Source organism: Gymnodraco acuticeps, unplaced genomic scaffold (assembly GCF_902827175.1).
Source record: "Gymnodraco acuticeps unplaced genomic scaffold, fGymAcu1.1, whole genome shotgun sequence".
In the NCBI taxonomy this organism is placed as follows: Eukaryota; Metazoa; Chordata; class Actinopteri; order Perciformes; family Bathydraconidae; genus Gymnodraco; species Gymnodraco acuticeps.
In genome coordinates this window covers 323,007-338,120 of record NW_022992263.1, presented here as the reverse complement: position 1 = coordinate 338,120, position 15,114 = coordinate 323,007, and the positions used below count along the sequence as shown (strand labels likewise).

The following is a 15,114-nucleotide window of genomic DNA, read 5'->3' as shown; positions in this document are numbered from 1 at the left end:
TGGGATGGTAAGAGGATTGTTAGCTTGTTTGGCCATCACACTCATTTCTAAATTTGGAAAACAAATTTGAAGGTGATTTGTAACTCAGCAAAATGCAGAAAAAGCCTTAAACATAAAGCCAAAGCTGCACAGGAATGGCTTCACTTCCTCCGTCTGGTTCAGAATATGTGGCAGAATGTATCCGAGTTTTGAAAATGAGGAATGGGAATAAAAATGTAATGGCCTGAAATGCAAATCTGATTCAGACCTGTACAAATACTATATTATGTTTCCCTACCAAAATACTTGACCTGATATTGATCACGGTTCATTTGTAGAGATTTGTTTTCACAATAATTTGATGTGATCACATTGGCAAAAGGATGTTACACCCTTACCTGACCTTAACTTCTTGTAATGTGTCCCTACAAACACGACTTGCACCGAGGAGCAACAGGTCAGTCTTTGCTGCTGTATCAGTTATGCATCTGCCCAAAACAGTAGACTACATGAGACCTCCACACTGCAGAAGTGACACCTCGCTCTTTCCTTTAAGAAGTATTGAGCAGGAAGAGCTTTCTTTCCAAGTGTGATTTCGACATGACAGAAGAGATGCTCGTGTTTGTTTTGCCCCGTTATAGAAGGCATTTCTATACATCTCTGGAGAGCAGCAGGCGTCCCCTGCTCCAGCAGCGAGGAGCCCCTGTGGAGGCATGAATACTTTACAGATATTGACTGAGGGTGGGTCAGGGATCAGAGGAGACCCACATCTGAGCAGGCTATTTCAAATAGTCTCTTATTTGATCCATTGGAGAGAGGGATATTGATTATCTGCATTGGCCTTTTAATTAGTCTGAAAGCTCTGCCAGTGGCACCTGGAATGGTCTTTGTTGTTTGAAAAAGGGGTTCACAATTAATAGAAACTTGCAATATCCAAATCGCAGTTACTAAATTACTTATTTTCCAAACTGTGCTTATCCAGTTGTAGTCCAACATGTCTGTGTCTCAACCTCTGGTGTCTCTCTGCAGGTGTCCTGGCCGGTCATGATAACCGGGTGAGCTGCTTGGGCGTGACCGACGACGGCATGGCCGTGGCAACAGGGTCCTGGGACAGCTTCCTCAAGATCTGGAACTAGAGTCTGAAGGTGAGGGAAAAGGAGGGATGTATGAGAGCAGCTGTGGTGTAGAAACAGCATCAGCTACTGACTGCCATCTGGGGGTCGGGAATGAAGGTGCAACATGAAATATAAAGAGAAACCAAATATCACAATATCAGGGCTGGGGGATATGAACAAAATCATACATCACGACAATTTACACAGATGTTGTTGGGTGGAAAATTGGGGCTTTCACACATTTTTACACTGAGGTTTTTGATGAATTATAATCAGTAATTTAGTTATAAGGCCTAAGCAGGTAAAAACAACCTAGTGTAATTTCATTAAATCAATATAATATTGATATATTGCCCAGACCCAACCACACATGGTGCAATTGTTATTATATGTTTTTTCATCTATCTTTTTACCATGCCAGCTTTTATTTTTCGCATCAGAATTTCCTCTTAAGATCTCAGTGATTATTTTTGACCTAGGTCACAAATGATATATACATGTGAGCTGTTATATTTCGCTTTTTGTGGATATCTGTATTCGCTAATCAAACATGTTAAAGGTGACATGATGATTTTACATTTATCTGGCAGATTGTTCTGAATAATAAGATTAAATGTGTTTTTTTTATTTGTTTCCAGATGGCATCTGGACTCCAAAGTTGAGTGGAAGACCATTCCAACATCACAATGTTCAATTTTATTGCATATCCAATCTTTTCAAAAAACACCATGATACTGACTCCAAACACCCCAAAAAACTATCAAGGGCAAAAATTCTCTCTTTCTCTCCTTCTCATTTAAAAGAGCACAATTGTCTGTCAGTCATTCAGCTACACACACAAAAACAGAAAAACAAAGGTTTGAGGAATCTAGTGGTTTTCAAAACGGAGCGGAAAAATGTCCATTCCTCCATCACCATGGTCTGGTATTGTAGTAAGTGAAAATACAAACACCCCACCGCTGCCGCCGCCACCAAACAAACGTGTCCTCATCACACACAGCTCTGAGCGAAGGTTATTACACGACAGTGATCTAACTCTTAATAGCTTTTTGGCCATGTTTCTTTTATTGTTTTCATTATTCCTTTTACGTCGAAGAGAAGTAGATCAGCGAACTGTCAGGTAATGTTTAAAATGAGGATCAAAGCTTTGTTTTATTTCCTAGTCTTTACACATTTTAGAGAATGTTTTTAAGTGGAATACTAGAAAATCACGACATTTTAAATCCAGCTTTATCCCACTGGAGAACAAAGCGAGAGAATTGAGCTTCAACAGGGAGTCCTCGAGCCACTTCTGGCCCTTCTGTATATTTAGCCCCATGATACTTTTACTGTTTTGTTTTTTTCAGTGTAGTCCACAAAAATCTTTGTTTGCACAAAAATTAAACTTTGCATATATAGAATAATGTCTAAAGGAAAAAAAAGTAAACTAACCAAGCACATGCTGTTTATGATAATGAATGCTCGTTTTTAAAACGAAAAACTACAACAAAAAAAAACCATTTTAACCGTTCTTACACCTTTTTTGTCTGGCGACAGTGTAGAATAATCAGATGAAGATTAACCCATCGGATCATAATCCTCCTGCCCCTCTTTTTTTATTCCTTTTTTGTTTTTTTCTCCTTTAATTTAGTGTTTTTCTCCCGGTTTCTGTTGCTCGTGGTTGGGACCGGTGATGTGATTTGGTCGGGTTAGGGAGTACCTCCACTTTAGCCCGGTTGCAATCCGGACGTTTCTCTTTTAACAGAGGTGCCCATTCCGTGCTTGGAAATGCAGTTACTACTCTGTGAATGACATGTTGTATAAATCAATGTTTGAAAATAATGATATTGAAACTTTTTAAGTTAAAAACGAAAAAAAAAAAGATTTTGGTTGTCTGCCATGGGTGGGTTATCTCTTAGAATCGCATGCTGTAGAATTGCTTAAAAAGGTGCATATGGAATTAAGTCCTTTGATGTTTTTCTTTAAGAAAATAACCTGTTGAATATATCAATACAATGGTATTTATATTTTTCTTTTTTTCCTTTTTCTCTTTTTTTTTCTTTTTTGGCTACTCCGTGCATACATGATTCAACTAAAATGTCAAAGCTATGCACTTGAGAAGCAAACCCTGCAACATAAACGGTTACTCGGTCCATACTTGGGAGGGATTCCACAAATTAAGAAGTAACGTAAATGTTTAAAATTGTACACACATGCATACGTACATTCATTCACCTAAACATAAACAATCTCAAACGGAACAAATCAATTGTCATTCCTTCTGTAGCAAACAAAAATTCCACTTACAAAGAAAAACATTTTATAACAGGTTTTTTTCTGTCCTTTAATAAAAAATGAAAAAAAAATCTTGCAGCATCTGAATGGCAGAATTTTCTGTTGTTCCCCTTCTCCTTGTAAACAGAGACGCTCTTTCTTTAGCAGTAGTGACATTTTTTTCCATTCTGTTTTTTCTCTGCGACATTCTGTACAAAAAATGTGCTGTAATTGTGCGTTAGGCCTGGAGTTGGCAAAAAATAAAATGAAATAAAAAATATTAAAAATTAATTAAATTCCCTTTCCTTTTCTCTCTTTCTCCATCAAATAACTGTAGAGCTCTGCACCCCCACTGTTCCCTTTTCACCTTTTGTATTTAATTTTAAAGTCAGTCAGTGTACAACCGAAAGCTGGATGCAAGATAGAAACTATATTAAAATGTACTGTTATTTAAGATGTAATAAAAAGCAGTTTGAGATGACCTCCTGTGTTGAGTGTGATTCACTTAGAGCGGTTACCACTGAAGCTAGAATGTTGCAGACTGTTTGGTTTCCTTGTAATTATGTTCAAGTCAAATAAACAATTTCTTATCCACTGTTGAATCAGCCTGGCTTCTCTGTACAGTCATTTGCACAAAGTGTATTTGCTCTTTGTATACGGCAGGCTCGTCAGTCCCCTCCTGCTCCCTGGCTAAATGATGCACTGCGTGCTAATAGAACCGTCCTTAGGGCAGCAGAGCGGAAACGGTGGAAATCCAAACACTGTGACGACCTCCTAACCTATCAGGTTCTCCTCTCCTCTTTCTCTGCTTCGATCTCTCAGGCAAAAAGCACTTTCTTTCAAGATAAGATCCAATCTTCCTATTCTAATCCTAAAAAACTATTTTCCATCTTCTCCACCCTCTTGGACCCTCCAAAAGCCCCTTCCCCCTCCTCTCTTCTGTCAAGCGACTTTGTTACCCACTTTGAAAAAAAGGTTGATATTCGCTCTTCTTTTTCTGACTCACCTTTACTCACCGCTGGGTCACCAGACCCTCCTTCCACCAACACACTAACCTCCTTTTCCCCTCTCTCTCCAAGTGAGGTTCTTACCCTCATTACCGCTGCCCGCCCTACCACCTGTCCTCTGGACCCTATCCCTTCAAACCTCCTTCAGACTATCGCTCCTGATATTCTACCGTTTCTCACCCATTTCATCAACACTTCTCTAACTTCTGGTCACTTTCCAAACAGTCTCAAGGAGGCAAGAGTAAACCCTCTCCTAAAGAAACCCACTCTCAACCCGTCTGATGTTATAAACTACAGGCCTGTCTCTCTCCTCCCGTTCCTGTCTAAATCACTTGAACGCGCTGTCTTTAAACAACTCTCCTGTTATCTCAATCAGAACAACCTTCTGGATCCGCACCAGTCTGGTTTCAAGGCAGGTCACTCCACAGAAACTGCCCTCCTTGCTGTCACTGAGGAACTGCACACTGCCAAAACTGCATCCATCTCCTCTGTCATCATCCTGTTGGACCTGTCTGCTGCATTCGACACGGTGAACCATCAGATCCTCCTTCGCACTCTCCAAAAACTTGGAGTTTCAGGCTCTGCACTTTCCCTCCTCACCTCATACCTGAAAGACCGTACCTACAGGGTGACTTGGAGAGGGTCTGAGTCCGACCCTTGTCAATTAACTACAGGGGTCCCTCAGGGCTCTGTTCTTGGTCCCCTCCTCTTCTCCCTGTACACAAACTCGCTCGGATCAGTCATTAGCCCGCATGGTTTTTCATACCACTGCTACGCTGATGACACCCAATTAATTCTGTCCTTTCCCCGCTCAGAGACCCAGGTCGTCGCACGCATCTCTACTTGTCTAGCTGACATCTCTCAGTGGATGTCTGCTCATCACCTCAAGCTCAACCTTGACAAGACTCAGCTGCTCTTCCTTCCGGGAAAAGATTGTCCCACTCTTGACCTAACAATCAACATCGGCACCTCAGTTGTTTCCCCGACTCAGACTGCAAGGAATCTGGGTGTGACCCTAGATAACAACCTGTCCTTCACTGCAAACATCGCTGCTACAACCCGCTGCTGCAGATACACGCTTTACAACATCAGGAAGATACGTCCCCAGCTGACACAGAAAGCGACTCAGGTTCTGGTCCAGGCTCTCGTCATCTCATGCCTAGACTACTGCAACTCCCTCCTGGCTGGTCTACCTGCATGTGCCATCCGACCTCTGCAGCTCATCCAGAATGCAGCGGCTCGTCTGGTCTTCAACCTTCCTAAATTTTCCCACACCACTCCGCTCCTCCGCTCCCTTCACTGGCTTCCGGTAACTGCTAGAATCCACTTCAAGACACTGGTACTTGCTTACCATGCTGCGAATGGATCTGGCCCTTCGTACATCCAGGACATGGTTAAACCGTACACCCCAGCGCGTGCACTACGCTCTGCATCAGCCAAATGACTCGCTGCACCCGCACTGCGAGGGGGACCCAAGTTCCCATCGGCGAAAACACGTGGGTTTGCTGTCCTGGCTCCAGGATGGTGGAATGAGCTCCCCATTGACATCAGGACGGCAGATAGCTTGCACATCTTCCGGCGCAAACTGAAAACTCATCTCTTTCGACTCCACTTCGAGCGTTAGAACTATTAACGAAGCACTTTTATACTAATAAAGGACTGGCTTATCTAAAGCCAGTTGAGTAGCACTTGAAATGTTTGGCTCTATGAAGCCTGATGTACTTATATGATTCTGTTTTCTTCAAGTTTGTATTTTGTTGGTCAAACGCACTTATTGTAAGTCGCTTTGGATAAAAGCGTCAGCTAAATGCAATGTAATGTAATGTATACTGGTACATACAGAGTATAAAGGTTGAAATCACTTACTATAATCCTTTCTACATGTGAGAATAGAATAAAAACTGCAGACCATGGCCATCGACTTGTGATGTGTTCTAAACACTCATTGAGTGTTGAGGTCATTTTGAAAATATCTACAACCTCTCTTAAAAATACTTCCTGACCGTTGTGGCCACCTACTGGACATAAGTATAAAATACAACAAACGATACAAAATAATAACCTCACTAAGTGATTTTAAGGTAAGCAAAATAAAAAATATATTTTATCGAAAGCAATTTCTGTCTGTGATCACATGAAACTAAATAAGTTTACTGAAGTACTTTACTGGTGTACCATTTTGTATAACCTGTACTCGAGTATTTCTATTTTATGCAACAAAAATAGTAATAGAAATACATTTTACATTTACGTATTTCTAACAAAAACACAATCATTTATATGCATTCATACACTACCAAATACCTAAAGCTGGCTCCATTTTGCCAAACTACAACAATGAAATACTCGTATATAAAACAGGATTCTATTTTGTAATATAACACTTTCAAATATCTATTTGAATACTGAGTACTTTAAATTATGGTATTTCAAGTTTCATTTCAAAAGTATCATTGATAATACTTCTATACTTTTACTGAAGCAACATTTTGAATGCAGGACCAGATTTTCCTTCCATTTCTGGTTTTGATATGTCAAGCTATAAATGATATGTCAAGAATAATACTGCATGTTAAATGATGAACATCAAAAACTTTTCTTTAAATATTTACTTTAAAAGTCCAGCCTTTAATTAGACTGAACTGGGTTCTGCATGTTATGATAACATGTCTTCTATGACAGCCCAATCGTATGTGCTCAATCTGCAACAAAACATTAGGTCACATCTGTCATAAATTGAAATTCTTAATAAATGTATTATCCAGAGTTTTGGCACATGCGTAGTCTAATTGGTAAACAATGAATGAATAGATTGTGTGCAGTGATCCAGACAGTGGCCCTCTCACTCTGTGGTCTACGGATTGGGCAATCACTCCTTTACTGTAGCCTACGCCCAGGCCCGGTTCCAGAACAAAAGGACTCGGGGTGCATCTGAGATGAGAGAGGGTGCAGTGATAAAGTGCTATTTTTATAAGTGGGGAGTGGACCTAACACCCTCCAGACTTTTGAAGATTTTTGTTTAGGGTTCGTTTTTTGCCGAGGTCCTCTGGCACTTGCGGGCCGCCGAGGGGTGGCGGTGTTTGGGGCAACGAAGATGTGGGCGAGGCGGGCAGGAGGACGTTAGTGGCTGCGGGTAAGGTAATGTCCCCATGATCTGAACTGTTATTACCTGCAGTAGATGCAGTGTTACTGCTGGCGATAAGGGCTGGTTGTTTTAACCATTTTCTGATGTCCATCATTGACTGCTGTGTAAGCACCTGACATAATAACGTTACTTACAGTTTAAATTGACCAAATAAATGCAGCAGACAATTTTATTTAACCACAATTACAATTTATTTTATTTCAACTATATTCTTCTTCTTCTTATTATTATTATTACTACTATTATTATTGTTATTATATATGCAATATTTTTCACTTTTATTTTTGCAGGGGGGTGCATAACGACTCAACTGAGGGAGCAATGCACCCTTATGCACCCCCGTAGAACCGGGCCTGCCTACGCCCCACATTACTGCATATTTGGGTGACAAGAAGTTGAAGATGGTCAGAGCGCTAAAGTGGCATTACCACCCAAACAAAGAGGAAAATTGCCCCAAGGCCTTAGGTCAGATTCCTCAGAGGCATGAGGGGGCCAGCACCTCATGTTTGTCTTAGAGGAAGATAATGCTAAACATGAAAATGTTGTCTTATGGACATCACTGTCTAGATTGCATGTCGTCAATTGCCCCTTTGACTGTTGATTTTGACATGTTTAACATGTTCAAACTCACACTGAAATATACAGAAGCACACAATAAGCATTCTTGCATTTTAAATATATAATTGTAAATAGGTAGACTTGTAAATACATTAAGCATGAGAGAAACACTTATATTTGTAACCTATACATATAATAACATTGCAAATAAGGGAAACCTCTATTTGCTATAGTTTAAGTGCTTACTAGTAAAGCCTTTTAAATTCGTTTATATTATTATAATGTTAACTTATCACAGATGTTTTTGTGCCTCGGTAACAATGAAAGTATTTTTATCTGGCGCTCTACTCTGCCTGTTAAATCATCCAACATGACGTCGCCGCCGACAGGGCCTGTGATTGGTCGGTCCGTACCAGGAAGTGATGGGCTGACCGTTGACAGCTCTCTTGCACAGTAAGATTGTGTAACCTTTTGGTTATCTAATAAATAATGGCGAGGCTCTGAACCCAGTGACTCTTTGCTCCGCTGTACATTTGTGTCGTCCCCTCTAGCGCTGCTGGAGAAAGGTATTGTTGGCCTCAGAAGTGAATACGCTGTGTGTTGTGCCTAACTAGCTTAGCACGCTAACTAGCTGAAAACTAGCTTAGTTAAGAGAGGACTTGTAAGCACCATTCATCCGTTTAACACTCGTGAATGTCGGCTTATGTCCTGTTGTTGCTAACGTTGTTTATCAATTAGACTGTTGGTGAACTTATAATTTACTAGTCTTGCTTACTCAGGCAAGCGACAACGGCACTGCTCACCTCAGGTAGCCGAATTATAATTATTAAACTGTAGGTAACTAAGTTAAAGCTATGTTAGCTATTTATCCAGCTGGCTGACCAGACGAGTGCCCTGTTTCTTATCTGACTTTAGCATAATTTAAAGAGTTTGAAACATGCATTTCAGTAGAACTTTCATCTCGTTAATTTAAATTTGATATACTCAGAGAAACTTTAAACTGAGCCTGTTCTCACTTTGTGACGAAGGTATGTTAATAAACCGATATAAAAAGGCGAATTTTGCACAAGCTTTTGCGAATTGGTGGATGATTTATGTCCCATATTATAGACCAACAGTTAATTATCAGTGGATATGATATGCCATTTCCTTTTTTTTAAAGGCGTCTTCATTTTTATGAAGTTTGAATTAAATTACGCATTTTTTCCATGGAGTTTGGCCTGGGCTTGAGATGGTTAATGACCGTTTGCCTGTTTCTATTTGACTCGCGCCTGATTACTGATTGACTGGCCTGCCCGCAGATCCTTGCAGCCCGGCTGTGTGAGATGGACGGTGGAGAGGAGTTGCGAGTGGAAGCTGCCCCGTACTGCTGCTCCAGCTGTGACGGAGGGGAGGTGAATGCACGCAGCATGGCGCGGCGCAGCCACAAGAGGAAGACCCGCAGCCTGAGCACGTCCTCCGCCGGCAGCTCCACTGAACACAGCAGGTAGGAGTGGAACTGGGCCCACACATGGAGCAAGATGGAGCCCTATGTCACAATAACTAAACAACGTTGCCATCTTTTCCTACATCATGCATTACACCTGTTGGTTTTCTAGTTAAGATGCACACATAATCGACACTATTGAAATTGCAGTATGGATTAGTGCAATATCCCAATTGCAGTAAGCGCAATATTTTTTAATGGCAAAATCTTTGAAAATATCAATCTGGATTAAATGTTGTGCAGATATGTTCAGTCCTACGCACAATATTCTACAGACTTAATAAATGTAAAAAAAACCTTGTTTCTCCAAAGCCTCTTTAAAAAGATCACACTATGATTAAAAAAAATCAGGGTTAATCATTCATGCCCTCCTTGGTCACCAAAAATACATACAATTTATTGATGATTCACACTATGATACGTTTTATATATTTTTTAATAACAATCTGAACAATGTTTCATAAAATATAATTCCCACAGATCTCTTTGTCTGTACACACAAACTGGAAGATTGACAATAAAGTTGACTTTGACTTGTTTATTTATTTCTCAAATCGTGTAGCCGTCCTAGCCAGAGTAGAACAAAATTAGCGTTGACTTACAATTTATAGTCTCACAGGTAAATGTGGAATCTGGACTGCTGTCCCTGGGTTGTCTGTCCCTAGTCTTGTGTGAGCTTATCTTTTAAACAAACATATCTGTATTTTTCTGCATCAATGGTAATGTCATATATTTTCAAGCCAGTTTCCAATAATGTGTTTGCCTTGAGGAATAAACTGTCTCCTCATTAAAAGTGGTTGTAACCTCTGACTGGCATCATTTCAAACAGGTTTCAAATGTTGTTTGAATATTTAACTCAAAAGAACATTTCTAGGTGTGCCTGCTCCTGAGCATAAATAACATACTGGTTACCTGAGGTAACTGCTATGTAATATAAGTACAGCTGCTCTGGCTCAAAGCTGCTTGGGATTTTTTTTACAAACAACTCTTGTGAGATGATTTATGTTGCACCACCTTTCAGACATAAGGTCATATGAGGTCTGAAATGTGTTTTTGCTGTCGATGTTGCAAGGGCTTTATTTACGTGTTTAGGCAACAGCGGTGAGGTTTCTTACGAGCAGAAGTGAAAATGCGTTGGCCTTTGGTAACACGTCTTTAAAATGGCAATCAGGACTGTCCCAATGATATTTCATCTGTCCAGGCTGTTGAAATCAACTCCCACAGATCCAATATTATTGAGTATGAGATCCTAATATGGCAACAACACTCATATTTTTGACTTTAACAGAAAGCCGTTGTCGTGGATTTAAGTAAACAAACAACTGTTTAAGAATTGGAAGAGGAAGGTCATACATTTAAAGGGGACCTATCATGCAAAATGCACCTTTGTACGTCTTTTATACATGAATATGTGTTCCAGGGAACTCACCAAGTGTCAGAAAACACAACCCTCTCTATTTTCCTCCTTAGCCAAATCTCTAAAAAAGGGGCTGCAACGGATCTGAAAAAAATGGATCCAGATTTCAACACTTTTCTACGTCACAAAGACGTGCTCCGCTTATTGGTCAACTCTCCACCTATCAGGGGAATGAGCCACGGCCACGTGCATTGCCAAACCTCTCATTCGCATATAGGCTATCGGCAGGCTAAATCAACCCCAGTTACATCTGTGTTTTTGCCTGCTCTTGCCAGGATGTCTAAACCAGTTAAACGTTGTGCTGTTGTTGGCTGCAAGACTCGGGACAGGGGAATGCATGCAATGCCATCAGTGGAAAAAGAAAATAATCTGTGGCTAGACTTCATTTTCAAGGGACATGTGCCAGAAGACCACGGCAGATTTCTGTTGGTGTGACTGTGTTCCAAACATTTTACGACGGACATGTTTATGAACTTCTCTCAAGTCCAACACGGATATGCCTCCAAGCTAATGCTAAACCCGGGATCAATACCAACCATCCGGGACCAGGCCAGTGAGGACACATCCAATTTTGAAGCTGTAAGTTTTTATTTAGCGGTGTTTTTCCTGATAAAGCTATCTCTAGCTTGTAGCATGTAGCTTCGCCGTATCAATGTCGCCTCAAACCCAAATAGTAATGGGTTAGGTGTTTATATGTTTTTGTAACATTTTATTTTGTATGCTCCGCAGTCTTTGCTTTGTCTTTTATTTTAATTATCAGGCATTTGCTAACATGTTCAGACATACTGCCATAATGGCGATCTGTGTTAAGGCTGTAAAGCCACGCCCTAGCCGACAACACAAGTATTTATTCTCCTATTTATTAGTATTTTGTATCCTCTAAAATCATATTGAGTAAGTTATAATAACAAACGTAATCTTCTGTAGGTAAGTGCCGTTTTTTGCAGCGTTATATGTAAAAGCTTTTGTGATTGTAGTCTGTAAGAACGATCAGATATCATCGATCTGTAAGCTAAGCTACGCTACGCTAATGAGACATGCCGTTTTTTGCAGCGTTATATGTAAAAGCTTTTGTGTGTTTACTTGTTTGCGCACATGAATATAAATGGGGGTGTGTTAGGATACAACACTGTGTGTATGTATGCAAGGGGACACACACACCACGAGTAAAACGGAGCTAAAGCCCCGTTGGTCTGTTGTTGTTGACGAGGCCTTACCTCTAGCAACAGGCTAATTAGTGGCTAGCACTCATTACAGTCAGTCTACTGAGCTCAGCCCCTCTCCAACATATCATCTGTATTGAGTCAGAAACACAGCATGCACGTTACGGTTCAAAACTAACTCAGATTGGAAAAGGCTAAGCAAAGAGCTTTGCTAAATAGAGAGTTTTAGCCCCCATCTTTTGGATTTCAGACTATATTTATCCAAATAGTATTTTCTCATCCTGAATACTAAATTGAGATGATTTTGTTCTAACTATGTTTTCTTCTTTACAGGCCAGCACCTCACATACTTACTAATTAGTGACAATTTGTACATCCTTTGCTATTATTTACATTTTTTTTTCTCATGGCGGAAATGAAAGACTGTACCTGGCAGCCCTGCACTACAATGAAAACGCTGAGCGTGCAGTGCACAAGCCAACATCCACTGGAAACCCTCTGTATAAACTGCAGTTCCCAAAGGCCAGGAAGGGAGAATGCAGAGCAAAACCAGTAAAGACTGACCCCACATTCCGTAAGTGTTTAAAATATTTATTATACAACTATTTACAAATATAAAAAAAAAAAATTAGAAAGAACTTTCAGTTTTTTACATGCATATACTAATCTAAACCACATTTTTTGTTGTGCTTTTTTTTAACATTGCACAGGCTACGTGGCCAACTTGATGGACCTCATCTTCGACCAAGTCTTTGTGGACCCTGCACCATTATGAGCGACCTGACAGGGAGGAGGTCATCGCCGGTTATGCTACACGGTTCAATTTGGCTGCTGTCTGAACCCAACATCGACATTTTGCGGATCAGGAAACTCCTGCCTCCCTGAGGACAACGCAGGCCGGAATCACCACTCTGATCCTGCGTCCAAGAAAGCCCCAGCACCAGCTCACAAAGCGTCTGTAGGCTAGATACCTGTGACGCCTGAAATCATTAAAAAAAACATTTAGTGTCATTTATACAAAATACCAGTAAATTTAGTTTTTTTTTATGGGTTCAAAGAACTGTTGATTTTGACAATAAAGTTCCGAGTTGATATCAAATGTGTCGTGATTATTCATGTTTGGATGGGTAAAGAATATTCTGATTTCAAAAGCATAAGGTTGTGTGTGGACTTTTGTTGTCGTACACATGGGTGTGTTATGCCATTGCTGTGTAGTATATAATAGTACATGTACAATGACGGAATGAAAGATTGCATAAAGCCATATACACCAGTATTTATTTCCATGAACAATATTGGCATTCGTTTTACAATTTCAGTCAAAACAAACAAACCACTCACTGCTCTATTTGCCTCAACTGTAGTCCACCATGTTCAGCTCTGTAAATATTCAATGCATTCTGCAGGGAGAACACATTCAGGCACACAGGCTCCAATCCAGGATGGTCCACCACAGGTTACAGAGTCCTCAAGTTCCTGCATCCGTCTTGACACCTAGTGTGATAAACATATATTGAATGACATGTGAAAAATGTATTCTCTAAACAGACAACTTAGTGAAGCTATCAAAAATGTTACCTGTGGTATCTCCATGCAACACATTCTCCGTTCAGAAGGCATCGTGGCGCAATTTGCACATGTACACCTGTAGAAAGAAGTCAATAACTGAGCTTTTAAAAACACATGAAACTGCACACATTGCTGACAACTGAGGTGTTGTTGGAGTTATACTTTTTATCACCCTAAGTTATTGAACTTTCCAACGGTTGTTGCACGATGTTGGAAGAAAAGGACTGTAAACTATTAATAAACGCAATGAGGCCATTGTATATATGCTGAAAATATGAATGTCTCCCTTTATAAATATATATATATATGTATTGCTGTTTTTGCGTTACAAACTCTAAGTTACAAACTGTACACATTGCATTCTTGCTAATTAGCCAAAATATAAACGGAATAAGTAGCACGCATCGTAACAGAGTAAAATAAATAGGGACAACAGCTTGTCAACCATTCAGAAACGTCCTGCTGCAACCGAGATCTTTGCACCTCCACCAAAACCTCCGCTGCTTCAGGGTCAGTCTCTGGATCAAATTGATAATATGCTTGAACACATGTATTGCTCTGAGATGACATGTTTATTCCACACTCGTAATCACAGCAAGCATGGTAACGTGACTCACCGGCTCATGCCCTGCTCTTCTGCAGGGGGGCGTGGTCAGCTGCTGCTCAGAATTTTCAAAGACAGGCTTGGAATAGAGCGAAAATGAGCGAAACAAGGCATGGCTAAAAAATGATCTGTTTGGTATTTTGAAAAATAAAATGTATAAATATACCTTATATAGGTATGGTCATACACTATATCATTTAAATATAGCATGATAGGTCTCCTTTAAGTGACATGGTGATAAAAAGGGCAGTTACTCAAAAAAACTAACATTAGGTTAGTGGGTTTCCCCTTAAATTGATTTGATCTTCATCCAGCACCCTAAAACTGTGATTCTATTAGCTTTTGGTAATAATTTAATTTGGTAAAGACTTCAAGCTTGAGCAACTGCACGTTAGCTTATGTGACTAATGCCAATAGCTTCCTTTGTTATCACCTTTTTAAGGTTATTTTATATTGCAGTGTTTCAATTTAGTTCATATCCAAAAACAAAACATTTATGACGTCTTTTCCCCACTATTCATTTAACTTTTTACAGGAAAGAATGATGGCATAATAATTGGTATAAAAATAATTAAGAGCTGTAGCCTTGGTTTCTGCTAAAAATACATTTACATAATAATTGTGACATGCATCTCTACCTTATTTCTGATTTTTTTTTTTTCAGAGTTGTTTGTCCTTATTGTTTTTCAGTTAGTCAATGTGTACATGTTAATGCTGTTTTTAAAAACATCAACTCCACTGAAGGACTGACAGGTACACTGCTCTGAACTGTCTTGCCGTATGAATGTCGTTATAAGTTAAGTATTAGCAAACAACTA

At 39.9% G+C, this 15,114-nt stretch overlaps 2 protein-coding genes across 4 annotated transcripts in view; both read left to right on the top strand.

Moving 5' to 3' along the window:
* LOC117540345 (guanine nucleotide-binding protein G(I)/G(S)/G(T) subunit beta-1) overlaps positions 1–3,949 on the top strand; it is a 42,859-nt gene extending 38,910 nt beyond the window's left edge. The window contains exons 10-11 of the mRNA XM_034206970.1: positions 1,009–1,124; positions 1,733–3,949. Of these exons, the coding sequence (XP_034062861.1) occupies positions 1,009–1,115 (107 nt within the window). The 3' untranslated portion in view covers positions 1,116–1,124; positions 1,733–3,949. The remainder of the gene's footprint in view (positions 1–1,008; positions 1,125–1,732) is intronic.
* A 4,502-nt stretch (positions 3,950–8,451) lies between these two features.
* LOC117540343 (NAD kinase-like) overlaps positions 8,452–15,114 on the top strand; it is a 32,809-nt gene continuing 26,146 nt past the window's right edge. For 2 of the 3 annotated variants that reach the window (XM_034206963.1, XM_034206965.1), the window contains exons 1-2: positions 8,476–8,623; positions 9,359–9,543. In XM_034206963.1, coding sequence (XP_034062854.1) covers positions 9,383–9,543 — 161 coding nt within the window. In that variant the 5' untranslated portion in view covers positions 8,476–8,623; positions 9,359–9,382. Of the gene's footprint in view, positions 8,624–9,358; positions 9,544–15,114 lie in introns of all 3 variants that reach the window. The other variant, XM_034206964.1, reaches the window with a different exon arrangement.